General features: G+C 55.0%; 8 protein-coding genes across 8 annotated transcripts; 4 read left to right on the plus strand and 4 right to left on the minus strand.

Annotated features, from left to right (window-relative positions):
* Positions 1 to 947: 947 nt before the first annotated feature.
* A1O3_09899 (uncharacterized protein) lies at positions 948 to 3,039 on the minus strand (the record flags this gene model as incomplete). Its single annotated transcript, XM_007739990.1, has 2 exons — positions 948 to 2,815; positions 2,877 to 3,039. The coding sequence occupies 2 exons, from the start codon at positions 3,037 to 3,039 to the stop codon at positions 948 to 950; spliced, it is 2,031 nt and encodes a 676-aa protein (XP_007738180.1).
* Positions 3,040 to 3,887: 848 nt separating this feature from the next.
* Positions 3,888 to 5,897, minus strand: A1O3_09900 (uncharacterized protein; the record flags this gene model as incomplete). The annotated part of the gene is made up of 1 exon (XM_007739991.1): positions 3,888 to 5,897. The coding sequence occupies one exon, from the start codon at positions 5,895 to 5,897 to the stop codon at positions 3,888 to 3,890; it is 2,010 nt and encodes a 669-aa protein (XP_007738181.1).
* Positions 5,898 to 7,012: 1,115 nt separating this feature from the next.
* On the plus strand, positions 7,013 to 9,527 carry A1O3_09901 (uncharacterized protein; the record flags this gene model as incomplete). The annotated part of the gene is made up of 3 exons (XM_007739992.1): positions 7,013 to 7,090; positions 7,144 to 8,405; positions 8,495 to 9,527. 3 exons carry the CDS (start codon positions 7,013 to 7,015, stop codon positions 9,525 to 9,527), a joined length of 2,373 nt encoding a protein of 790 aa, XP_007738182.1.
* A 5,047-nt stretch (positions 9,528 to 14,574) lies between these two features.
* Positions 14,575 to 15,744, plus strand: A1O3_09902 (uncharacterized protein; the record flags this gene model as incomplete). Its single annotated transcript, XM_007739993.1, has 1 exon — positions 14,575 to 15,744. The coding sequence occupies one exon, from the start codon at positions 14,575 to 14,577 to the stop codon at positions 15,742 to 15,744; it is 1,170 nt and encodes a 389-aa protein (XP_007738183.1).
* A 1,035-nt stretch (positions 15,745 to 16,779) lies between these two features.
* A1O3_09903 (acetyl-CoA acyltransferase) lies at positions 16,780 to 19,103 on the plus strand (the record flags this gene model as incomplete). Its single annotated transcript, XM_007739994.1, has 2 exons — positions 16,780 to 17,276; positions 18,149 to 19,103. The coding sequence occupies 2 exons, from the start codon at positions 16,780 to 16,782 to the stop codon at positions 19,101 to 19,103; spliced, it is 1,452 nt and encodes a 483-aa protein (XP_007738184.1).
* Positions 19,104 to 19,818: 715 nt separating this feature from the next.
* On the minus strand, positions 19,819 to 22,062 carry A1O3_09904 (uncharacterized protein; the record flags this gene model as incomplete). Its single annotated transcript, XM_007739995.1, has 1 exon — positions 19,819 to 22,062. The coding sequence occupies one exon, from the start codon at positions 22,060 to 22,062 to the stop codon at positions 19,819 to 19,821; it is 2,244 nt and encodes a 747-aa protein (XP_007738185.1).
* Positions 22,063 to 22,975: 913 nt separating this feature from the next.
* A1O3_09905 (NAD-dependent aldehyde dehydrogenase) lies at positions 22,976 to 24,466 on the plus strand (the record flags this gene model as incomplete). Its single annotated transcript, XM_007739996.1, has 1 exon — positions 22,976 to 24,466. The coding sequence occupies one exon, from the start codon at positions 22,976 to 22,978 to the stop codon at positions 24,464 to 24,466; it is 1,491 nt and encodes a 496-aa protein (XP_007738186.1).
* Positions 24,467 to 24,919: 453 nt separating this feature from the next.
* A1O3_09906 (uncharacterized protein) lies at positions 24,920 to 25,883 on the minus strand (the record flags this gene model as incomplete). The annotated part of the gene is made up of 3 exons (XM_007739997.1): positions 24,920 to 25,228; positions 25,290 to 25,589; positions 25,659 to 25,883. The coding sequence occupies 3 exons, from the start codon at positions 25,881 to 25,883 to the stop codon at positions 24,920 to 24,922; spliced, it is 834 nt and encodes a 277-aa protein (XP_007738187.1).
* Between the last annotated feature and the right edge of the window lie 710 nt (positions 25,884 to 26,593).

A 26,593-nucleotide genomic window follows, 5' to 3' on the forward strand; every position in this document is an offset into this window, starting at 1 on the left:
GGGTCACTGGTCCCCGAATAGACTCAGCCGGCGCGACGAGACCAGCAGAAGCAGAAGCGGAAGCAGAAGCAGAAGCGGAGGTGGAGTAGTGTAGAGTACCTAGAGGGTTATGGACAGATCCGGACACGGACACGGGACACCTAGGAGATGGAGAGTGCAGACCCAGAGCCCAGAGCCCAGAACCCAGAACCCAGAGCCCAGAACCCAGAACCCAGACCGATACGGATGGGAATGGAGATGGAAATGGAAATGGGAAATACGAGACTCGACGTCGAGCCCTACCTTAGGTGCTCGGGTATACAGTGTACTCCGTACTCCGTACTGCACGAATAATGTCATCTACTACTCGTACCAGGATAGCTGGTGACAGGACCGGACCGGACCGGATTGGGATTGGTTACCTTATGCAACTCACTCTTCCCCAGACGACGCTGAGTCATGGTTGGTACATATAGGTACCTAGGTACACCACCTAGTAGTAGGTGTAAGTACCTATTAACATTAACTATATCCCAGATACAGATACAGCACTGTAAGATTAGGTGTCCTGCTTGCTTTCTATCACGGTCAGTCGCTAGGGCTTAGGTTAGGAGGCCGCTTCCAGTCAGGGCCCCTAAGCCTTAGGCCCTTGTACCATTGACATTGTCTGTCCAGGGCCATTGCTGCAATTGCTGCACTCTTACAGAGGGATAAACCCGGTCACCCTATCACCTAGGTGCCTATATATCTATCCAAACCACAGGTGTCGGTCGACAAGATGCCATGTCTGAGGTATCTCTGTCCCCGATTCCACCATAAGAGCCTGTTCGGTACTCAAAACCACAAAGTATCTATGCACAACACGGCCAGAAGGTATTATTTTCATATCCATCACTCATATGTATCGTCAAGCCGTTCAAGATGCCAGATCCGCGGCCAGTGGTGTGTTTGATGCTCTTTGCCCTCTATCACCCAAAATCCTGGTCAATCTCGCCGTCCGGTTTCGTATATACAAACGCTCTCTTGACAAATACCTTCCAAAGGTGATTCTTTGCCGTCTTCGTCTTTTTCTTCTCTTCTTCCCCAATGCCCCCGATTTCTGGCTGCTCACTTAACTCTGGTCCAGAGTCTTGTCCATCCGACCGAGGCAGCTGGTTTCTTCCGATCCTCTCCGCGAGATCCAGCCATGACCGCACAGTCAAGTCCGGCATCCCGTACTTGCTGTCATTATTGGTGGTGTAGAGCTTCTGATAGCTGAAATGTTTGTAGGGCTCTTTGAGAGTCTGATCCTGTTGTATTTTCCCATGGATCGCGGTCAAATTGGCAAAGTACTGAGTGAAGGAGATCAGAGATAGCGACTGCGGGGAATAGCCTGGTCCCGGTGGTGCAGTTTTAGATGGAGGCTGAGGGATGGGGAATTTTGGTTTCTTCTTTCCGTGCTTCTTCTTCTTGCCCTTCCTTTTCTTTTTCTTTTTCAGTTCATGTACCCCATCTTCTGCTTCGTTAATGAAATCCAGGTAGGCCTCGCTCGCATTTAAGAGAGCGTCTTCGAGATCGCCGGTGTGTCCTAAATCGGACTCTTTCGCAGGAGTTCCTATTGCTCTCGGGGCCGGATGATGATCATCCATTCCCGTAACGTTGTATTCCACAATCCGAAGTGTCGGGTAGAAGTTGGGAACAACACTAGGTGAATCCAGACTCACACTAAACCTCTCCCCCCATGGACCGCCAATTTCTTTCAGGAATTCTTCAACTCGCTTCCTCTTTTTCTTCTTCTTCTTTTCGATCTCAACGAGGTCCGACAGTACCTCGTGATCTTCCGGCGTCAAATAAGAATGCCCTGGAGGAGGCCGCGGTAGATTCGACCATTTAGACCGCAATTCATTCAAATATTGTGTCTTCGCAGCGATAGTAAAAGTGTCATTGTGTGATTCCGGTTCCGGCAGGAATCCTTTCGATCGGCCAACTTCATCATCGACGCCATCAATGGCGAACTTGTAAATCAAGTCCTTCACATCTTGGAACATAAAATGGTCTATGTTCATATGGCCAAACAGGGACGAGATAATCACGTCTCGATACTGGCGCATCCACAACGTGTATTTCTGGTAACAACTTTCGTCCCAGTTTTGTTTGCTTTCTGTTCTCGCAGGTGGGACATGGCCTATCAGGATAGCTTTCATTCCTCGTTCCCGCAGGAAGTGCAACTGGACTCGCAGCCATTCCATATGCTCGTATCCCGGGTCGTTTTTCGAGTCACACCCGTCGACTGCCGAGTTCGAATCGAAAAAGTACAAGGTGTTGAGGCTGAAGACTGCCAATTTGTCTGGTATGACTTCTGTGAAAAACCATCCTCCTCTTGCAAACGAGTGGCGTTGAGCCTGAGGGACAAATCTCTCCCAAATCTCACTATACGACCGAGTCCACTTATTCGGCCCAGGGGAAAAGATGTTGTGAGGTAGGATATCGTTGTTTCCGAAAGTAGGCACGATTGGGACGACGAAATCGTTGGTGGGATCGGGGTCATCGACGTTGTCGGTCTTGCCAAACACCTCCACGAACTTGTCCACAATAAACTCATTGAGATGAATGACGGATTTATCGGTTCGAGGAAAATGGTCGTCATTATCATGTCGGGCAGAGTCTCCTGTCCACACGACAAAATCAACCTGATCCTTCAGATGCTCTTTGATCCACCGGAATGTGGCGTTGACCAGTGAGAACGGTGTGTCGCAACTTGTGACTTCTGCACCATAGTATCCGGCCTGTCCTTTGCCCCGGTGGCAAGCCTCGTCAGGGTCGGAACCGGCTAGGTAGAAGGGGTCGGGATGGATGTCTAGGGCCGAATGGTCAGCAAGAACATACGGAGACTGCAGAGGTAGGTCGTTGCGCTGTACCTGTGATATGTAGAAACCTCCCCTGGAGAGGTCTTGGAGAAGGCTGTGATTTCGACTGCTTTGCGAGGACTTGTTGAAGTGGTTCAATATGCGAGGGAGTTTCCGCTGGCGCAGCTGCTGCCAAAGCCGTGAAAAGCAGGACGCCGCGAGTAAAGCGAACCATGACTAGCAGGAGAGCAACGCCCACATTGACCGACCCTACCGCCACAACCAACACGCCAGCCTATACCTTGCAAACAGGCCGAGACATAGGGAAGAGGCGGGTGAAAAATGTCGCGGTCAACTGTTGAAGGTCCTCAGTCGATTATTCGCGTCGGGAGCCTGAGGTCCAAGGACAGGATGATGTCATCGGCAGGCTGCGCGGCCGGGGCTTGACATTGCCTGCGCCCGACTCCGCAGCTTCGTATCCTGTCGTCGCAACAGCAGGAGGGAACAGACGATCCTGTCACGGTGCAGAGTACAAGTCGCTGATGATGATCCTCGGCCTTCAAATGTGAACGGACCGCCTCGGGACTTGACGTCTCTTCGGTGTGGCCGGCGAGTCGTGTGTTTGCCCTACAGGATAATATTAATATTGCGACAGCGGCCTCGGAAGCAAGTAGACAGGCGAAACAAGAGGTGATCAAAATGTCGAGACCTAGAATCCGCGGCTACTCCCTCACTGCGAATAGCCCTTGTTATATGGCGACCTGGTTGCTACTCTTCTCGCCCTAATGGAGACCTAGCTTTGCCATACTGTGTTGAGGCCAATAAGCAGTGCCGGGGCAGACACGTGCGGCTGAAAGGTCTCAGTTGACAGCAGCGTGTAAACCGTAAACCCCAATATCCTGGGGCTGACAGCCATATCCCCGTGCCCGAAAGTGACATTATGGAGGGTTAGTGATAGATTGGCCTAATGCTAACGAGATCGACATGGTTTGCTTGCGTGGCATCTGCCTTGTGCGCATCGTGTCTCGTCTCGCGGCTCGTGTACATATCCCTTGCAAGCGCTAACTAAAGTGATGTGCGCGATCATTCTCGATTCCGCCCGCCACCAAAGAACTCATAGCTTCGGCGAGGGAGAGATCCTTGGGGTGGGGTAATCAAACGCCGTTGTTGACTGTCCTGGGTCACCGCAGGAGGGCTGGGCAGCTGGGTAAATGATGTGGCACCGTAAGGGTACTGTGTGAAATGGTTGCCCACCAGGTCCCCATATCCGATGCTGTTGTTGGACGGCGTACTGGATGCGCTCGTATACTGTATGGGGTTTGCATCCATTTGTCTGCTTTTAAGCCGTGAGAAGAGAACAGCTGACTCTTGTTCGAATTTTTCTCTCATCTCCGGCATCGACCAGCGATGGCGAGCAAAGTCTAGAATCTCGATGATCCTGCGCAGGCAAATAGTGGCGCGTTGACTGTTGTCCAAAGGTATGTTTCTCGAAAGCGGCGAATCGCCTCGGATGGCACGCGAGGTCGTACCTACCAAGCGGTCAAAATCAGACCACATCACTTCCACAAATTTCTGGCCGACATATTTTGCCCGGCAGATGTCGGCATAAGTCAAGTATGCATGCCAGCTAACGTCTTGAGTAATGGACTGTAAGAGCTCTGCATATTGAGCCGAGTACTCAAACACAAGCTCCTTGTTGAGATCCGTCATACTGGCCGCAGGTACTTTTGGGTTTGGCGACACCACCAGAATTTGGGAGTACAGTCTCTCAAGGTTAAAGAGCATGAGATGGCGTTGGGACAGAGTCGTCGGTATTGTCGAATACCAGGCGTGGATATCATTCGACACTGAGCTGGAATACGTCGCTGCGGTCGCTAGCGGCCATTGAGAGCGAGAAGACCACCTCGTTGTTTGGTAGAAAGCTGACTGGACTCGACGGACATCGAACAGATACAATGACGGTTTTGTGGAACGTAGGAACAGCTGTGAAGAAGATGGGTCGGATGATGATTCCGGTAGAGGAACATCCGGAGCTGAGTCGTCGGTAAAGGAGAATGCTCGGTCTAGCGACATGCTCACCAGACGGTCCAGGGCGTAGGTGCAATGGAATACTCTGCGTCGAAGATCCAATGCGTCCTTGCTGATCTTGGTCTCGGGAGGGAGTTCACAGTGCAGTCCCAGATCGACCATGAGGCGCGATGCCATGCCCACCAGATACCAGCTGTCAAAATGGGCTGGATCGACCAATGCATATTGCACCAACAAGAGAAGAGCCTGAAGGCCCGAGAGGGAACCAGGATGAAGGACGTAGTTTGCCAGACCCCTAGCCGCTGCCACATGCTGCAGCGCTGTCTTGTCGTTTTCGTCGCCCTTTTGTTGAGAGCTTGAGGCGTACGCAATGGCCAGGATCAGACGCACATTCCACACATCCAACGGGCTCACCGAAGATGGAACAGTAGCGGACTCGTGATAAATCCGAGAAAGACTGCTCATCAACTCGGTTTCCGAAAAGAAGGGGAACAAGACGTATACGTTCTCAAGATATTGATTGATCATTGGGGTAACGGCATAACGTGGTGGAAGTGCCCGGTTTTCGAGCGGAGGGAGCTCATTCCTTGTCGCAGCGGACAGCAGGAGTTTGGCAAAGGACATGGTGGCAGTGAAGCCGTGGAAGTCGCGCGAGGTGGCATTGACGGTCAAAAACCCAAAGTCGCTGACCAGCTCATCAACATCAGTGGCCTCCTTTCTCCGGGTCCCGCTGGGTTTTCGCGTTTGAGGATGCCCTGATCGCAGAGCTGAGCCGGAGATGGCATTGTGGCTAGCATATTGCGCTTTGGCGTTGTCTACTCTCTTCTGCAGTCTCTGGGCAGTGGCCTCTAGAGCAGCAACATAGCTTCTTTCTTTCCCTCGGGCGAACTCATCGTTGGCGCTGGTGCAGCTGTTTGATTTTCCCGACCGTTCACAAGCAGAACAAGCAGGCAACTTGCCGTCGCATTTAATCTTCGCCGACCGACATCGTGAGCACGCTGCGACAGGTCTAGATACCCGTAACGAAGGGTTCAGAAGAGCCTCGACAGACTCGGTCTTAGCCATATTCTGTGCCGCGCGGGGTTCGAAGATGAATATCAGACGATGGTCCCAGTTGGGATGGTGTCCGTTTCATTCGGATGCCGGATTCTTGTGTCCTTTCCTCGATTGTCAGACAGGACAGGGGTTTCGCAGGGGAGCATCAAGAGGGTAATGAGAAGTTCTCTCATTGCTGTTGTTCTACTAGTCACTAGGTGTAACAGTCTATGTAACAAGGCGGCAGATAGTGCACGGGAGCACAATCGGACATGTTCTTGGAGCACCAATGGAAGAAAGTGGTGCCGCTGCGACAATCACGCCCTAGTGATTAGGTGCCTTAGGCAGTATTAGTTGTACCCGCCGACCCCTAAAAGTCCCCTCCGAATCCTCCCTAATCCCTGAACCACCCCGGGAGGACGGCGGAAGGGTTGCTCGCCCCGGGGCTTGGGGCTTTCAATTGAACCTAATCACCTATCTAGGTACAAGGGCTGCATGAGTCCACACGCTCTCGAACCTCGCCATTGATGAATGGAGCTTGCCGAACTCCCGCTTGGTTCTTCAGCGCGGCACTGGAGGCACGGCACCCGAAAACTGTCAAAGTCCAGGCCCTCTGCCAGTAACAGGCGTCTGCTTCGAACCCCGCCATATTAATGCACGTCGTCCTGATACTGTACATATTGTCCAGCGGCTACCGCCGCGTCCACTCTACATATTATTACTCGGTAGGTATGCATCTAGATTCTACTGGGCTGCCCAACTAAGGTAGCCATCCCGGGGTGATTTGCAGCCGCCGCAATTGAAGTGTATGGACCACCTCCTCTAAACCTGCAGATTGCTTGCTGTATCCGTACGGCGTACACCGAACACCGTCCAGATTCTCCGGCAGCTTTGTCTATTCGCCGTTCAAGTGGCTGACGGGCTCTTCTAGGCTGCACGACTGTTATTTTACTCCTACCGTACACGACGACACGACGTTACAATGAACACCTGCCCCAGACAGCCCCAATGCTTCGCCCATCTTCGGGTTCGTTAGGCCGGGTGCGAACTATGAGGAGAAGGCGTTAGATCTTTGCAGCACGCGCAGAAGTCTTCAGAGAAAAACATATCGGCCCTTCTTGATGGCTGAGGGCCAAGATGCGGCCATGGCCGAGTCGCCCGGGCAGGCGCGGTCGCACGAAAAAGTCCATCACACTGTTACCGCCTGCGTGCGGTGTAGGCAGGTACGCTGGCACATCGAACCCCTCTCAGACTATTATTGATGAACTGGTCATAGAGGAAGACGAGGTGTGACCCGACCCTTCCCCGTTGCCAACCGTGTGAGCGAAGCAATGCCCACTGCGAGTATTACGATTCCGCAAAGAACAGAACCATTCCGAGGGCGTACATTACCTCCTTGCAGGAGACCGTCCGCAAACTCAACGAAGAACTCAAGGCGCTGGAGCAAGAGGAGGACTATGATCTTGACCACGAGTCTATGGCGCGCGCGGCCGGCCTGGTCAAATTCAGTGAGACCGACGACGGCCGCTTCCTGGGCCCTTCAAGTGGGATTGCCGTCACGCGCTTCGTGATGGAATTCGCAAAACAAAGTTCCGCGAAAAGAACCATCCAGGATGTCGTGCCACATCATGCCGCACAAGAGATCAAGCAGAAGTTTGATGCCGAGAGCAGCAAACCAACGTCCAAGGTCTATCCTCTGATCAGCTCAGTCGCCGCTCCCGACCTACCGAATCGGGAACTCATGGATAACTTGGTCCAGATATACATGGTCAAAGCCCAGTATATGCTGCCATTACTCCACGAGCCCTCCTTTCGTCAAGAACTGCACGCTGTTTACGATGGTTCTACCGACCCGACCCTCAATTTTCAAGTCCGTATGGTGATTGCAATTAGCATGCAGAAACTTGATACACAATACGCTGGCCTTGCTGACAGCTACTATTTGGCTGCTCTGCCATTTCTGACGGGGGCGGTACAAAAGATGGACTTGTCTACGTTGCAATGTTTCGCCCTGATCGCTCAGTACTCGCTACTTACGCCAACGAGGACAGCAGCATACTGGGTCGTGGGCATGGCTGCCAAATTATGTCTGGAACTCGGACTGTGCGAGGAAGAGACTATTCATAGACCGTCTTCCGGGGCTCGCCCGAACGCCCTCGAGGTTGATATGCGGCGCCGATTGTTTTGGATCATCACATCAATGGAATACGGCCTCTCTCACAGCCTGGGGAGACCGAGTGCTTTTGGGGTCACGATCGACAACATCAACGTGAACTTCTTTGAGCTTTGCGACGACAAATTCATCACTGCAGACGGCCTACTCCAAGGGCATCATCCAATCATGAAAAAATGTATTTCGGTCCATTTCCTCAAAATGCGACTTCTCCAGGCCGAGATTAGGCGGACTTTATACCTCAGAAAGCGAGAATCTCCCGCTTCGGACACTGACCCTTGGTTCAGCATGATGCTGAAAAAGATTGATGATTGGGTTCGGGAGTGTCCAAAGAATGATGAAGGTTCAGGACTTAGTGAGAGTTGGTATGTTCATACGCGCAGATACCCAAACACCAGTGATCAGGTCAGAACGCGTGGCCTTACAGCTACTGACATAGTGTTTCGCTCTCTAGGTTCATTGGGAGGAAAAACACGATGATAGTATTCATGTATCGCCCGTCACCTCAAATCCCGAATCCATCATTCGATGCCGCGCAGCGGTGCTATGCCGCAGCGGTGTTTAACATTCAACTCCAGAAACGCCAGGTGGAAGCACGACTCATTGACATCACCTGGATCTTCACACAGGCCATATTCATGGCCCTCAACACCGTCCTCTGGTGTCTGTCGTATCCTGGTATTCGCCAGCAGCATCCATTGGAGGAAGTCCAGGTACAAATCAAGGACGCCTTGCAAGCGATTGATCTTTGCGCAGATCGTTGGCCTGGCGTCAGGTCCGCTCAACAACTTTACGAGAACCTTGTGCTCGGATGTTTGAAGGCATACGAAGTGGACAAAGCTGCCGATTCCCCGCAATCTGATTATGTCTCGTCCACCGCACAGGACGTCAGTTCATCAGCGTCACAAGTTGCCAACAGCCCGGCAAGTACAGCAAACACCTCGCTCTACAGTACACAGTCACCTCACTCCACCCACAGCACCCACACGGCCACTCATAGCTTCAAGAATGCGGCAGCCAGTTACATGAACCATTCGAAGCAACCATTTCCCCATCCGGACGTGAGAACCGTGTCTACCCAGCCACAAGCAACCAACGATCAGTATATGACGACCCCAGCCCTGCAAACTGACATGCAGACTCTCCACTACAGCCTGCCGGGATTCGACCCACACAGTACGGACGGCTACCTCCCTGCGACCACGAAAGGTTCGAGCTGTTGGACTGGTGGTCCGATGATACCAGGGGTCATTCCAGGTATAACCGGCTCACCAGACATCAACTATGACGACCTGCCATACTTGGCATCATTCGGGCAAGAGTATTCGCGCTACATGCAGCAGTCTTACCCTCCGACCTATCAAGTGCCAACCCTGAGTCAACAACAGCAGGTGGAACTCATGGAATCTTTAGAGCACAGTCAGTTTCCCGATGTGTCCAGCCTTGTCAGCGATGCCACGACTTTCTATTCCGCCCAACTGCCCTGATCGCCGGCGAGATGGAGAAAATGCTGTTGGCTTCACTGAAGATCACAGGGACGGTCATTATGCCTTGGCCGCGTAATTTCACATGCGAGTGGCCGTGATTCTAGGCGTTCCCGGAGCAGCATCTTAGCATTGGTCGACGATGACAGACGAGTCGGTTGGTGCTGCCTCATTAAGGCAAGCCGCTGGCCATCCGGCTGATAGCAGGGTACATCTGGATGCAGATGGTAGATGTCCCGCACCCGGCCGAATATGCTACCCTTTCCCAAAGTCTCGAGGACGATTGCCCTGAGGATAAACGGACGCTAGACGATGTATCTGTCGCACAGGGACAACCCGCTCCCAATGTATCATTGCGTCGTACGCATTGCAACCCGTTGGTTACGGATCACAAACACGAGGGATGTGACTCAGCACTAGGGCTAAGGCTGCTTAGCCACATTTGCCTTGCCACCGGTTTGGCGGCGCAAGCTGTGGCCTAAGAAGCCTAAGGAGCCTCATTGATTGCCTTGCCCCGGGCTCGCCGAGAGATAGCAAAGAGACGGCATAGGGAAACCTGCGTGATTCACTTCGGGTCTGCGCGCACGGTATGCATATACTACTCGATGCACGTTGTGCTCTACCCGCAGCACCACAACGGGTCCGAACACGGTCTGTCAGGCGCAGAAGAATATTGGAGGGACAGCTGGCGTCAGTGCTGGGCGTCAGTGCTGGGCGCGACAGCTGGGCGCGCTCACAAGCAGCCTCTTTGAAGAGCCATCTCGACCGCGCCCGGTTCCTCGCCCAGACACCCGCTTCATTTTTGTCGGCTGATTACATTCTCGCGCAAAAGATGAGGCTGTGTCTGGCCGCCGGATCAAACAGTCGCCACGAGTTGCCATTCGTTCCACTAACAGAGCCTCATGTTCGTCACTCTCACAATAGCCACGACTTGAAGCCGAGGCATAAGCATCTGCGGGAAGAACGCAGGCAGCCTAGCATTGCATGATAGACACAAAAATATCCCACAAGACTGGTTCGTCCTGCATATTCCTGCGCCGAATCGACCGCAAGACTCGGATGACATCTGGATTGGGAAGAAGATCCACGAATCCTGACCGACACTCCGGGTCAGGCAGACAGCAAAATTCGACTCAACACCATTCATATATTACTTCTTCTCCTCCAGTTTTCATCTGCTAGACGGAACCTATTATTGCAACAATTTTTGTTCATTCCTGCCGGCCAGCTTAATTCAACTCGAGTTGTCACCCAAGTCCTCGTTACTTTGTTTCGCAACCACTCGCTTAAAGCCGTTCTGTTCAAGCACCATCGTTGAAAGCTTCGTCCATCTCGCCCAGTCCGGTTGTGCGAAGGCCGCGGGGCGGCCTACACCATGGAACCAACTGTATCAGAGTTTTCGTTACACATGGATTCGAAAGACAATCGTCGCCCGTATCTGATGCCTGCAATGGTGACCAACTCGCCGTCGGCTCAGAAAAATGGATATGGTGGTCCAAACACGGTCTCGAGCCCAGTACCCAGTTCACATAGTCAGATGCCTCGACAACAGTTACGACGTTTCGACGCAGCTCAGCTCGCGTCCCCAGATGAAAGATGTGCCGGCAACAAACGAACAAACCAGTCCAGCCAGCAAGCCTGTGAGATCAACGTGCTTTGGTGGCCGATATTGAAGCACGCCGACTTTAATGGTCACCGGGATGCGGTCTGCAGGTACCTTCAGCTAACTCCCGAACTATGGTGTGCGCTGTACAGGCCTCGCCAGCCGTCAACCGCTCAAGATCACTTAAGACAGTATCTTTCGCGGCTCTACGGTACTCTTCCAGCTGGTCTCTGGGAATGTCTCGTGAAGCTCAGGAACCACAATCGGTTTGAGCAGTGGCAGGACCATTTCGTCGAGACAATGACAGCAAGTTCAAGTGTCAAGTCGCATTGTCCATCCCCTTCTGGCACGTCGGCATCCGGGTATGATGCAGGTACCCTAGGAGGTGCCAGCGGAGGGCCGGCCCTGCAGCTTGGTTTGACCAGTCCACTTGCTATGTCCCCATTTCTCAGTCCTGGACTTGCCAACGGGATTCAAACACCATCCGCAACGCCGGGTTCCGTGGTTGATCGCTGTAGCCGAGAAGACTCCCGCACTTCAGACCATCCCACGAATGCCAATGCGAAGGGGAGGGCCCCGGCAGGGTATCACTATGTCTGTCCGTACACGAATTGCTGTCACAGACCATTCATTAACACGGGCAATTATATCAACCACATGGACCGTTGTCATGCCGAGTATTTCAAACACGATCCCAAGGACTCACTGCAGCCCGATTCCTCGCTTCAGCGGGCTACCGGAGACGATTGGATATCTTCCACGGCGACAGAACCCATCAGCTCACCTCTGTATACGAGCAACCGGTTCGAGGACCTTGGAAAGGCGGCCGATCTCTTATCACCAGCGAGTTGTATAGTCTCTTTGTCAGGATCTGGGTACAGCGGGCAAAGATATTCCTCAGAGCAGTTGGACCAAATAAACCCTCATCCGGCTTCTACCAGTGCCGGACCGACCTCCAGCTCGACCATGGAGGCATGCAACCTGATGGACAGTGCCCCAGAACCCTCCCCATGCTGGAGTGAAATGAACCGCGACGACGTGCCCGAGTATGCGCCGACCTTTGACGGCGGACTGTCCTTTGGTATGTTCAAAGCCTCTCTTATGCGCTCGTATCCCGAAAATGGGCGAGGCAGTACTGCGGTGTGCGACAGACCTGGCAGGGGGACCGTTGGTCGACGTGAAGGACGTAGGTAACGTGGGTAATGGATGGACCAAACAAGCTGCCTCATCTTCCTTGTCTGAGCGAAGCTCTCGTCATACTTGGCCGCTATGAAAATGTGTGGAGCTGGCCGACGCAGCTCTACGACAAAACGCAGCTTGGGTGATCTGGTTTAACCTAGTACTTGGGCAGCGAGGCTGGAGAGACTCGTGGGTGGTTTGGGGCGGCGGGCGGCGAGCGGCCAGCTATCGTATTTTGGTATAGCTTGGTCCGGAGAACAGAAAGACTGACCCTGGGCTCGCCTGAAGTCAAAGGTATGGAAAATTTGCTCCTGGTAAGGACATGTCAGTTTGTTCTTATCCCGCCTCAGCCGGGCACTGGAGTTGATTTGTGAACGCAACAACTATGGACGAACTCCTCACTTTGATGGCGGTATGGCGGGCTCCATATCCACATCAACTCTATGAGAGAGGGGGGGCTGTGTTGTTCCACGGGTTGTAGAGCGCAGGCAGACAGAACATTTAGGGACGGTACTCCCCACGATCAAGGTCATGAGCAGTAATCTGGGTTGCAGTGCCCACCGCAGCAGGACCCGGTCGGTAGTGTGGCCTCATTTGACAATATAAGAGTTTAGAAGGACATGAAACACACCTGTTAGGACGGGCCCTTGAGATACCAGGGTCTTGTGACCAAGCGTGACATGTCTAGAAGAATTGCGTACAACGTACTGCACATGGGAATGATGCCCATTCGCGTAGCTGTCAGAGGCGCCAGTAGCACGACCTGGCTGAGCTGCATGCCGTGTTCCCACCATGCCGTGGTGGCATGACAGGGTGTTTGTTGGGGATCACATTCAGAGTCTCCCGTATCCGGACTGAGTCCTCCAGTAGCCTCGAGTGTTCAGACGGGGCCGGGGGACGGTGTGTCGTACCTGCTGCATGCCGACGAGAAGGGTGCAGAGGAATGATCGCTGACAGGCGAGGAGCGAACTGACAGCTCTAGCCTCTTCCCATGCATGTCCAAGGTGCCACCACCACGCTCATGAGCAGCTCAGATGGATTGGTGAGGGACAGGCGCGAGGGGTGGCGGAGGGAGGTCGGTCAGTGGATGAATGTTCTGTGGCATGCTTGCATGCGGCTCTTGTTCTCTGTTTTCTCTGGCTCTTTTTTCCCACTACCACTGACCGCCTGTTGAGGTGTTTTCATGTTCATGCGCAGTTGCAGTTCCGACCGTAGGATTGAATCGGCAAGAGACGGGATCTGCACGAGGCTTGTTGGAGGGCTCAGTAGTGACTTGTGCCAGTGCCCAGTGAGTGGTGAGTGCCCAACGGCCTGGGACCCTGGACCTTGCAAAGATTGTACGTACATATGTACGGATACCTCATAGGCACATAGCCTGAGGGCTCTGGCACGATTCGTCGCATCACTTATCACAGACTCGCCGAGGGATGGCCACGGTCCGCGACAACTGGACGAGTTGAGGTGCCCGCTGTGCCCCCAGCGGCCCTAAGCCCTTAGCCTCCTTAGCCTGCACCACAGCCACGATGGGTGAGGCTTCTTAGGCGTCCTAAGCCTAGCCTAGCGCCTAGCCAGCGGGGGACTCCCAGGCTCCCAGGCTCCCTAAACCCGCTATCCTTAGGTGGCGCGTTGTGGCTCAGGGCTTAGCCTATCGCAGCCAGCTAACCGCACCCCAGATTCCAGCGCGATGCCGATTTCAAACATTTCGATTCTCGACGAGTTACTCAATCTTTCGCTCCGTACATTCAGGTTGTCTGCTGTTGTCTTTGCGTCAGGGCGATGGCTTCTGCCACCTCAGCAAGCCGGGTCATAAGCCTGATGAGCATGTCTATGTCTTGACACTCCCATCATGACATCCTATCGGTTTGTTTTATATGTGCCAGGCCCTTCCTGTCTGATACTCACCTGCTCACGTCTTCCTACAGATGACGCCGGCACCCCATCCCTCCCTGCGCTCTGCCCTGTTGTTACCGACTTGAACCCAACTCGTTGCCATTGATAGCCGGCACACCGAGCACCGCGCAGCCTTTGTATTACTTCTCCCCACTCCCAGTCTTCGTCTTTCTCGTCTTTCTCGTCTTTCTCGTCTTACTGCCCTGTCCTCGCCTCTACACCTAAAGGGAGAAAGAAGGAAGGACGAGCACGCCCTGTCGGAACTCGAGCGACCCCGACCTCGACCTGACCTTCGCTTTTTCATTTCCAGACATCTATCGCGGCGCGGCTTCAGTCTTCCAGCATCCAGTTTCTTATCCTACTGTCCCCTTGTTCGCCATGTATTCGTACAACACAATTCATGCCGGGGCTACTCGGGCCCCCGTCGTTATCCATCCCCAACCTCAGGGGACACTTCGAATGGCCACTGTCCATCCAACGACTGATCCAGATGTTCAAAGAAACCTCGATTGCCTGATAAGCCACCAGCACTTTGCTCACTATTTTGACATCATCCACCGCTACCTATCGATCACCGACGAGAATTGGCAACGTATCGTGGACATACGCAACTTGAAAAATGGTGATGTTAATGTGTGGATTGAACACCACCGAACCATCCTTGATAATCCTCCGCCGGACATATTCAACTTGATTGCCGACATGAGACTCAACAAGAGCTGGGAAACATCAAGGCCAGCGGTCCTCTCCCAGGTCCACAGCGCCGGCCAGACACAGACCCTTCCCTTCCCTCGCCCGCCGTGGTCCCGGAGAGTGACCCCCTCATTACACTTGACGCCTCACACCCCGTCCACACGCTCCCGATCACGGGACAGCAACCTCCCAATAGGCTCATCCGGTCCTTCCATGGAGCGTACAGGGTCCGGTTATCGACGCCCGAATCGTCGTACCGAGCCTGACGATGATGAAGAGAGCTGTGCCCCGGCTGAGACTCACGTGTCGACCGCAAACGCTGGCCGCATCGCGCCCGAAGGTTCTCGTTATCATTGTTCTTCAAGAAACTGCACAAGAAACTACGCCCGTCAAGGAGACCTGGAGAATCATTTACGCCAGCGTCATGCCGAGTTGAATACGGAGTTTCCATTGCGCAACCCTCATGACTACCTTCGACCTACTTCACAGGACGGTCAGCAAGGCGTGACCGTACCCGAAAACTCCACTTCACCCAATCTTTCACATCCATTCCTTGAAGCCACCAACCCACGATCTCCAGCCCCGACCTCTTTACAGCCTGGGCACGAAGCCTCTGACACCATCAATGCGGATACAGTCCTCTCCGACGTTCTGGGCGCCGTCGGAGAGGACATTTCGTTCAACGAGCAATACTATCTGGGTGCTCCCTTTCCACCCACAGCCCACCAAGCCCACTCCAGTCCAGCTTATGGAGTGCAACACAACTTTGTCAATGGTGACGGGCAAAATATTAGGATTTATCCAAGTACAGACTATTTCAGCTACCAGACCGACGATTATATGCAAGAAGGCTAAGGGGATCCTAGACAGACCGACAGGCATTGGACTACTCTCCAGATCAGGAACTCCACCTGTGGATCAGCCTCGCTCGACTCCTCACGTTCGCAGCCTTGGTGTGGAACACGTCACCGTGTCCAGGACCACACCCCTTTACCGTTACACTACATGTGATTCTGTTTCTCTTTCCTTGAATATATTGATACCCTGTTAGGGATGGTTGGCAGCTATGCCCACAAAAGGATTGGACATGCGACGGTGATGGCGAAAAATGGATTTCTCATTTTCTATTGCAGGATGTGTATTGTTGCTTAGGGCACGCTGAATGAGAGTGCATGATGAAGGGTTTGGCGACGGCGGTGACTGATGTCGCATGATGCAGATGACAGAATGCTATACCACTTGGTTACACTTTCCCGTCCCTCTCCGGTTATGCCAAAGATTGTAGGGTGTACGGCCAGCACTTGATCGATGATTTGGCACGGCGCCCGTAGAATCAAGCACTACTACTACCACAATCACCATTACCACCACTGGGTCCATGCCACGAACTGTCTAATCGTCACAGGCGGACAGCACCCTTGAGCTGTCGACAAAACCCCAGGCCTGCTCACTCTATTTTACACTCCTCTCCCGAGTTTGCCGTGGAACTACCTCGGTTGGTCGGTGAGGGGGATTCTCATTCTCGACCTCCTCCATTTCTAGACCGGCCACCGGCTGTCAGTCTCAGTAAGTAATCAAGCAACCCACTGGCCGACCGACCGGTGACAGAGTTGGAGTGATTTATCAATGGGGAGGCACCTTTTTCTTTTTTCTTTTATCTGGCGGCTGGTTTCTTGCGTGCCTTTCTCCATCTGGCCCTGCGAACGTGAAGCTACATAGAAGGAATTAATTGGATTGAAAACTGTCCCCTCCTGGCCCTCCGACCCCCGACCCTGACCCCTACCAGTGCCCAAGACCGAGATCTCCTCTGAGCGCCACAGTGCTCTGGACGAGTACAGATTGTGAAAACCAAACCAAAACAAACGAAACACTCTTTGACTACCAGCCAGCATGTCGTCGTCGTCACCACAAACCCAAGCCTATGTGCTCGGCGTCGGCCTGACCGAATTCATCAAGCCGCGCCGTCTGCGGCCGTACCCAGAACTCGGATTCGAAGCGGGCACCAAGGCGCTGCTGGACGCACACATCACATACGACGACGTGCAGACCGGGGTGGCATGCTACTGCTACGGCGACACGTGCAGCGGCCAGCGCGTCTTCTACCAGTTCGGCATGACCAACATCCCCATCTACAACACGACGAACGCGTGCGCGACGGGCAGCACGGGTCTGCAGCTGGCCCGGACGCTGGTGCGCGGCGGCATCGTCGACGTCGTGCTGGTCATCGGCTTCGAGACCATGATGCCCGGCAGTCTCAAGAGCATGTGGCCCGACAGGCCTAGTCCTATGGGGTTGGCGAGCCATATGATGAACGAGACGAGGGGCAGGTTCGACAGCCCTCGCAACGCTCAGTTGTTCGCCAACGCCGGCAGGGAGTACATGGAAAAGTAAGTGGGTTTTTTTGGCCGTCTGCTGTCTGCTATCTACCCGTCTGCCGTCTGTTCTGCTGGCCGCTTTCTTGTTGTCTAGACCTTGGTCAATCCCCAGTTTATCTTTAGGAGAGGAGCCCTCTGCAGTGAAGTGAATGAGTGCCCTTGCTCGCCAGAAAACCGACAAAAACTTTTTCCAGGAACCCCTTGAAGGGGGTCCTGGGAAGTGAAACCTAGATTCCTAGGTTTTTTACGGTCTCAGCAACCTCGAGGCGGTTGACAGCAGAAGATAATAAAGGCAGGTCAGGTATTGCTGACAAGAAAGGTCGGGCCGGTACAGTATCGTGTGAGGATTGAACTCGGTCGTTCTCGCCCAGTGAATTAGGGAGTCTAGCATTGTGTTGTGGTGTAATAGAGGCGTTGCCGTCAAACAGGTCCGCCGCTACTACTGAGCCAAGGGCCCTTCACTTCACTACTAGACTCCCCTTTTCACATGGGGGTCTTTGCGTTGAGGAATAATGTCGGACTTTCAAAATATATGCATTATTTTTGGGAGGGCCCCAGCTGTGTGAGTCTTGTCAGCCGGGGCCTAGTTTCGGTTGAGGGCTTCAAACAGCGGATGTGGCATGGTCCATACTGTATGGTGGCGGACTGGCCGCTGGTTGGGGGGGTCGAGTCTCCCCGCGAGGCTGACACCCCTTTTCTTTTTTTTCCTGTCTTCTTTTTCTTTAGCCTTTGCCTCTGTCTTCGCCTCTGTCTTTACCTTAGCCTTTGCCTCTGCCTCTGGTTATCATCGACCCAGCCAGCCCCAGTCGTTGAAGAGACAGTCTACACAGCTTGGGCGTCAATTCCAGAGACTATAGACTAACCAGACCCGTCGGACTGTACAGGTACGGGGCGACGGCCAGCGACTTTGCAGAGATCGCACGGGTGTCGCACGAGCACTCGTCGCGCAACCCATACGCACAATTCAAGCAAGTGTATTCGACGGCGGAGATCGCGCAGTCGCCAATGATCCACTTCCCCTTGACCAAACTGCAATGCAGCCCGACGTCAGACGGGGCCGGGGCAGCGGTGATCGTGTCGCAGCGGTATCTGGACTCGCGGCCGGAGCTGCGGTCGCACGCGATCCTGATGGCCGGGCAGGCGCTGATGACGGACTCGCCGGCGCTTTACGACGGCCGCAGCGCCATGAACCTAGTGGGATTCGACATGACGCGACGGGCGGCGCGGGCGGCGCTGGCGGAAGCCGGGGTGACATTGGACGGGGACCAAGACCCGGCATCGATCCGCGCCCACGTCCAGGTCTGCGAGCTGCACGACTGCTTCTCGGCCAACGAGCTGATCACGCTGGACGGGCTGGGGCTCTGCGCGCCGGGCACGGCGCACCTGATGGTGCGCAACGGCGACATCACCTACGGCGGCCGCGGGCCCGTCATCAACCCGTCCGGCGGCCTCATTTCAAAGGGCCACCCGCTCGGCGCCACCGGCCTGGCCCAGTGCGCCGAGCTGGTGTGGCAGCTGCGCGGCTGGGCCAACAACGGCCGTCTCGTGCCCGGGGTCCGCGTCGCCCTCCAGCATAACTTGGGCCTGGGCGGCGCCGTCGTCGTCACCGTCTACCGTCGCGCCGATGGCCGCAAGAACACTGACTTGCCTGCCCCGTCTGACGGCGACATCGCCCGCGCGTCCGGCCTGGGCTATAACCCGGCTGTCGAGGCCAGGCCCGTCACGCGGGACTTGGCGGACAAGGCCAGGAGCTTCGCTGCTCGTTGTGATTATGCCCTGGGCCAAACTGCCGAGAAGTTGTTGCCTGCGACAGCGACCGCGGCACTCCCCCGGCTGTAGCTGCTGTGTCATCATCAGCGCCTCTCACACCCCTCCCCAGCGCAGTCACTTGTGTTTCTAGAGGGCCGGGCCGTGCGTCGGTCAGCTGCAGCTGCTGCATGTCTGTGTCGATAGAGGGCCGAGACTGTGCATGTCAAGTCTGTGTCTACTCCGTATAAGAGGGCCGAGCCGTGCGTCAGTCTCCTGCGAAGTTAGACCCCATGGCAGTAGTTCAACTGGGTTGGCTTGCTATAGCTCTATAGCTCCGTCGTGCAGACAATGGCCACTCGCTGCTCAAGGTTGCATTTCATTTTCACAAAGTAAAAGTAAAAGTGGTAGTGTCATGGTGTCGTGTGGAGGCCGAAGCCCTACGCCCTACAGTTATAGTACCTTCCAATCTTGAGTAAGCCCGGACCCGTACGGGTACAGTATCTTTCTAATCGTCACGCATTGAATGAGGGAATATGTGCTCTCAAAGCTTGTCAAGGCCTTACTTGATACTGAAGCTACGTAGGCAGGTTTAGGGATCCTATGAGCAAGGTGCCACGCTGGATGGGATGCTCGCTATCCCTGAATTCGAAATACTGTACTAATCTAATTCCATCAGCGGCTGAGTGAGAGCTGAGAGCTGAATAGGTCCCAATCCCTCCCCTTGTCCCCCTCCAGTGCCAATCCCTCCCCGTGTCCCCTCCAGTGGGTTCAAACGACTGTCACTGTCCCTTAGTCCTTCCGATTCCTATGTCAATGTTAAGGATCGGTCTCTCTTGACAGCCAGGAAGGTCAGGCTCCAAAGCTGTCGCACGTCGCTCTCCGTGCCCGCACTGACTCCCGGCGGCGGAGGCAGCGCGCCCAGGGGCGTGGTCACAAAGCCCGTCGAGTTGCTGTACGTCCAACTCCACACTTCGCCCTGAAGCTGGGCCGAGTTGGCTTCGATGCTGTCCCAGAGGCTGTTGTACGCGCGAAGGACGTTGTTGTACACAGACGGGATGTCGCACCAAGCTGGAGCGGGGGAGGGTGACTGGCTGCTTACGTTCCTGTTGCAGCGGCCGAGTTGGCGCTCGAGACCCTTGGCCATCATGGCGAGCTGGAACGACCAGACCACGGTGCCGTGGTATGCGGAGTTGGTGAAGTTGGAAATGAGCACCTCCGACCCCGACAGCGCCGGGTTGGCCACCACCATGCTCTGTGGGGTCAAAAGCCCCGCAGGGAACGGCCGCATTATGCTGTTCGCTGTCGCGTTGATGAAGCGTGTCTCTTGGGCCGCTGCTTCGTCCGTCGAGGCCGTGACGTTGACGAAGAACAACCGGAACCCTGTGTCGCTGTGCAGTACGTTCACCGAAGACAGATTGTTGTAGCCCTGCAGAGCGATCGAATAGGTCGTGACATTGCCAGAGGATGGGAGGGAAGACTCGTTTGCTGGGCCATGATAGTATGTCGCCGTCTTGACAAAGTCTTGCAGGCGGGACCGGGCTGTCGAGGCCGTGATGTTGGTCTCGAAGAACCGCAGTGTGTTTTCTTCCCAGATTTGTGCCCGCGCATCGGCCAAGGTTGCCCAAGAAGTGGTGTTCATGCGAGTTTTATTGGGATAAACGCCTGGAGTACGAGCCAACTGGGCGATGGCGCGGAGAGCGGCCGGGACGAGTGCCGTATTGACATCGAAGGGGACACGACCTCCTCCGAGGCCGTAGGTGGAGTCTCGCCACTGTCCGACGATCTGGTCGGGCTTCAGATGGATCAGGTTCGCGGCCGTCTGGTTCAGGGTAAACGGCGCCGTTATGTTCAAGATCTTTTCCGCATTGATGATGGTGAGGTTTGCATAGGTCAGGTTACGGTTTTGTGGGTCGACCGATCCAGCCCTCTGACTCAACAGCGGCCCGATTCGGTCGGGGCTACTGTTGAAGTATTGTGCCATCAGGACGGGTAGATAGTAGTCGGTGTCGATCATGGGATACGTGAAGCCTGGTGCCGTGCTCGTCATGTTGTTTTGCAGGTTTAGGTAGGTAGCATAGTCTCCAATAGTCTCTTCGTGACATACAGACCCGTCGGTGCGGTTGATGCGCTCCAAAACTGCTCCGATAACAGCTTCTGTGGCGGATCCATTGCCTTGACTTAAGACGGGCTCGAGAAGCAGGGCACTGATCATGCTGTCGCGGCCGAAATATGTCAGGAATCGCCATGCTCCGGCAAGGAGCTTTTCAGAGTAAGACAGGAATGACAGAGACGTGACTTGACCGAACTGTTGCTGGGTCAGGTTCCGGGACGCGCTATTCAGCACTTGGCTTGGAGGCAGTTGGGTCAATTGGGGGTAGTTGAAGCTGGCGGAGAAGGCGTAGAATCCTGCACCGAAGCTGATAGACTTGTTCCGTGCATCGATGGTAATATTCGACTCGGGGTTCTGATACGGAACTATGGTAAAGCTCGTCGTGGTGACATTATCAAGCCACAGTCGGGAAAGAGTTGCCCCCGTCCCGTTCGTCTGCGTGACATTGATCGCATCTTGTATGACGGGCTGGAGCAGACTTGGTCCTTCTGTAAAGTCCCGAATGGTCCTGACACTGCCTAGGATTGGGATGGTCAGAGTAGCTGAGCTGTTAAAAGAGATGACTCCTTGGACCCCGACGAAGGGATATTTGGAGCCTCGAGATGGCCTGTATACAGACCCCAACGGGCTCCCTAGAGTGGAGTTGACCAGTGCAATCGCAAGTGAGCCATTCGGGCCATTCTGAGGCTGGAAGAACGTGCAGATGCCACTGTTTCCGGCTGGCCAGGCAATGACCAGCCTAGGGCCGATGATGGATAGGTTGGAGTCTGGCAAGGGGCTGGTAACCACGGCCTGGGTATCACTGTTGCAATCTGAATAGAAATAGTTCTCATACGGAGGGTCACTGAGATGCTGGGTCACGGCCTGGCATGAGGTGGTATTCTGCCCCAAGGCCGAGTTCAGCCATAATGCAGAGACCGCGACGAGGAATGCTAGCATGATGAAGGAGGATCTTGGCTCAATACTATTGATTTCACCCAGGTATCGTGGACGGCAGACATTTATTTAGGAAAGACAGGGACTCACTGAGCGGCGGTACCGGGGACGGGGACATTTTAAAGGCGAGGGAGTCACAGCATGAGAGCTCCGAATGTTACAGTCAGGTCAGGAAAAGAGCCTCCAGATTCGATTCCTGTGATTGATCGACAGTGACATCAATGGTCAAGGACGGTAGCGAGTGCGGGGAGAAGGGTACAGAAAACAATACTATGACGAGAAGCGCATGACGAACCGAGAATGGCGTCTACCCACACGGTGGTAGTGGTGATGATGATGGTGGTGGCTAGTAAAGTAATAGTCACCTAATAGTCAGTAGTCAGAGAGATTCAATGCGGGGAGGCGGCGAGGGTGATCATCACGGATCCTCTTTGTTCCGCAGCCCGGCGTCGCATTAAAGTTGGATGCACGTGACCCTGGGCCTTGGCAGGTTTGCCGGGCTTGGCGAGTTTTCCGGCTTCCGCACTGCCACGAGCCAACCGCGATCGGGGATCTCGCTTCACTTCAGCATTACATGGCGTCTTGGATTTTGGTGAGTAGCCATCATACTTGTGATTCTGCGAAGGACTCGCGAAAGGCACCGCGTGGCCCTTTCCGTTGCTATGAATTAGTGGTAGGTAGGTAGGTAGGCAGTAGTAATCGCTATCAGTCAGTGCCAAGAATCGGTTGATATCGATACTGCTACTAGGTGTCTACTATCTGAGATCTGAGGCACCCCTACTCCATATTACGGACTGAGATACCTGGTAATACAAGACCGTTCATTATTGCTCGACACCCACCTCCAGTAGAGAGGCCCACGATCATTCCAGTTTCACAGTGGTCGGACAGGACAGGTGTTTTGGGGCACGCGAGGATGTCCGGTCTGCCACACATATCGAATTGGGTGGATGGCACGCACGCCCTGCCGGCGGCGGAGCGAGTGGAGGTGATCAATCCTGCGACCGAGGCGGTCATCGGCACGGTGGACGCGACGAGCCGGGCGACGGTGGACGCCATCATCCAGGAGTCGCTGGCGTCGTTCCGGCGCGGGCGGTGGTCACGGGCGGAAGCGTCGGAGCGGTACGCGGTGCTGAGCAAGGCGGCGGCGCTGCTGCGGGCACGCATCCCGGAATTCGTCGAGCTGGAAACCGAGCAGACGGGCCGGCCGGTGCGCGAGATGCGTGCGCAGCTCGCGCGCATCCCGGAGTGGCTGGAGTACTTTGGGTCGCTGGCGCGGGTGCACGCCGGCCAGGTGACGCCGTTCAAGGGCCCCGTGGTCAACACGCTGACGCGGCAGCCGTTGGGCGTGGTGGCGCAGATCACACCGTGGAACCATCCGCTGCTGATCGCCACCAAGAAGATCGCGGCCGCCCTGGCCGCCGGCAACGTGGTCGTGGTCAAGCCGTCTGAGCTGGCGCCCCTGTCGGTGCTCCGCCTCGGCTCCCTATTCCAGGAGGCCGGCCTGCCCGACGGCACGCTGCAGATCGTCTGCGGCTACGGGCGCGACACCGGCAGGTTCCTCTGCGAGCACCCGGCCTTGGCCAAGATCGACTTGACCGGCGGCCTGGCCACCTACCGGGCCATCGCCCCGGCCGCCGCCCTGAACATGATTCCCATCACCGCCGAGCTCGGCGGCAAGGCTCCCGTGTGCCTGTTCCCGAGCCTGGACGTCGACCACGCCGTCAAGGCCGCTCTGTTCGCGAGCTTCATCGCGAGCGGCCAGACCTGCGTCACCGGCAGTCGGCTACTCGTCCACCAGGACATCTACGACCCGTTCGTCGCTCGCTTGGAATCGAGAGTCCGAGCCCTGCGGGTGGGCGACCCCACCGACGTCCACACCCAGATTGGCTCCGTCATCTCCCGCGCCTCGGTCGACAGGTGCGCCGCCTTTGTCGACCGGGCCGTCAAGGAGGGCGGCCGGCTCATCTGTGGCGGGAAGCCGACCGACGTCGACGGCAAGGGCTTCTTCTTCCAGCCCACCGTCATCGAGACGCACCCGGGCTCGGACTTGTCATGCAACGAGGTCTTTGGGCCTGTCATCGCCCTCCTCAAATGCTCTTCCGAGGAGCATATCGTCCAAGTCGCCAACGACAGTGCTTTTGCCCTGGGCGCTTCCGTCTGGACCAACGACTTTTCCCAGGCACATCGAGTGGCGGACAAGATTGAGGCTGGCATCGTGTGGATCAACGGCCATCATCTCAACGACCCGTCATCCCCTTGGGGCGGGTTCAAGGAGAGCGGCATGGGCAAGGAGAACGGCCTGGAGGCGTTCGAGAGCTACACTAAGGTCAAGAGCACCGTCATCAACTACGGCATTCCTCCCACTTGGTTCGACGATGAGATCGAAAACGCCCGCTACGGCTGACAAGATGTGGAAGCGCTGTGTCCCCGTCCTTATCAATAGATTCGACGACATATGGACACATGATGGCCCACCACTCCATGATCATAGCAATCTTCTTCGACCGAGTCGCAAGTCTCGAGTCTCTTCCACCCCCTGTCCCTGATCCAGCAGCCCATGATTGCGTGATGCCTGCCCGTACCCGTGCTCATGGCGATAGATTCAGACGATCCGTGTGCCAATCAAGTTATTTTCCACCAGAACCCAATCGAGCAGAGTCTCCTTACACACTTCAGACATCGTAGAGTAGAGAGTATTGTCTGGATACGCCTGCTGGGCAATCCTGTCCCGTCACATCGTGGAGGTCCAGGTGATCAATAATACCAACAATAAGATCTGGGCGCTCAATACAACCAAGTGAGTAGATCCCAAGCCGCGTGCAACGGTTCGCATGTGTATCCTTCTTTGGTCTGGCAATTACCTTTGGCTCATCATCTTTACCAGCCGGTCCTTCCATGATTTCAGCATCTTCAGTGACTCTGCTCTGTGCTGCATGTATGTCCAGCATGCCAATGTCACGATGGTCAGTGGCACGGCGAAGGCCCAGTAGATCCAGAACTGATCCGAAACCACCCAGACCAACTTGCCGGTGTTGTTGTCCTCTGCCTGCGAGAAAAAGCTCATACTGAAGAGAGTCGAGACAAAGGTGGCTGGCAGCACGGCAAGAGTGACCACGGCCACGGCCTTCATGGAAGATCCATCCCGCTGGACGATGACATTGAAGCCCTGGCCTTGTTAGCCTACACGTCTTCTCTCGGCCCGTGCCCAATCCTATCTTCTCACTCACCAGGTTGATTTCGTTTAGTAACCTTGCCTTCAAAGACTCTGCCCGAAGCCCAAAGTTTCGCAGCAACCTGAGCCAGAACGCCAATTCGTTGTGAGGACATTTCTTCTTGGTTACGCCGGCGTCGGCGGCGTCGCCAGTGGGACATGTGCAAGAAATGCCAGAGTTGGACCTGTAGTCCCCAACGAGTTCGGCGATGGTGTCCACAGCAGCCGCGAGGATTTCGCACGTATGGATGATGTGGCGCGCCAGGTCGTGGAGCGGAGTCAGGTCGCGGTCCAGAAAACCAGTGATAGTCCGTTCCTAGTGTTCCAACACCACACTTCGATTAGAGGGGACGGTCAGCACGATCCCTGCTCTTTCGTGACTCACCTTTTCTATCTGCCTGATATGATCTCGAAGGGTCCAAACCGATGTATCATACAGCCTGACAATCTCGCCCACAATGGAGCTTTGGAGGAAGGCCAACGCCTCCGTCGGCAGATCACTCCCAGTGGTGTTCATCACGTCAATGAGATTGGTTTCGAAGATGGGCGGCGTGTCGAAGCAAAAGACTACAGCTGTCCCGGTGGACAGCGAATAGATGTAGAAGCTCATTTCGTACCACTCGTAGGAAGGAAACGGCTGGGTTGTTTTGCCATCCAGTTGTTTGATCAGGAAATGAAACCACGAGGCTGGCCGGGGACATTGGCGTCAGTGGGCTGTCTCACTGGCGAGGAGATCTCGGGGCTTTTACTGTCAACCATGGCCACGCCGTCCCTGTGATGGTGACGGGCGCCGCCTGCATAGCCATTGGCAGCACGGCAGGCTTTATCCCACAAGATCGAAGGATATCCCCAAGCCGTACTCATGCAATCCTTGATGTCTGCCGACACCACCGCCTTCTCGTCATAAAGCCTCCAATTCGCGAAGCTAGACAGTATCAGCTGTGCCTTGGGTGCCGCCGTGGTCCTTTCATGTCAGCGTACACAATCTGTACTCCCGGCTGGAGGGGCGCCTAGGGGAACATGTTAGCAAGAATGCAGAACACTTCAGTGAACGAGGCACTTTCCCGCAGAAATTCGTCTGCCGGGACAGTGGTCTTGTCGAATTTTCCATGTACATGTTCTGCCCACCTGATGTCAGTGGACGTGGGCTTGAACTCGTCAATTCAGACGTCGACAGACCTTGTCTATAGACGTCGAAGGGCGTCATTCTTTGCATTGGTGGCGGGTACGGCATTCGAGCACAAGATGAGCAAGCTTGCAAGACCAACTGCAGGCTTGAGGGTATAGCAAAGGAGTAGGCATCGTCGAGGTCGAGCGAGA

The sequence above is a fragment of the Capronia epimyces genome (assembly GCF_000585565.1).
Source record: "Capronia epimyces CBS 606.96 chromosome Unknown aczIQ-supercont1.10, whole genome shotgun sequence".
Lineage (NCBI taxonomy): Eukaryota > Fungi > Ascomycota > Eurotiomycetes > Chaetothyriales > Herpotrichiellaceae > Capronia > Capronia epimyces.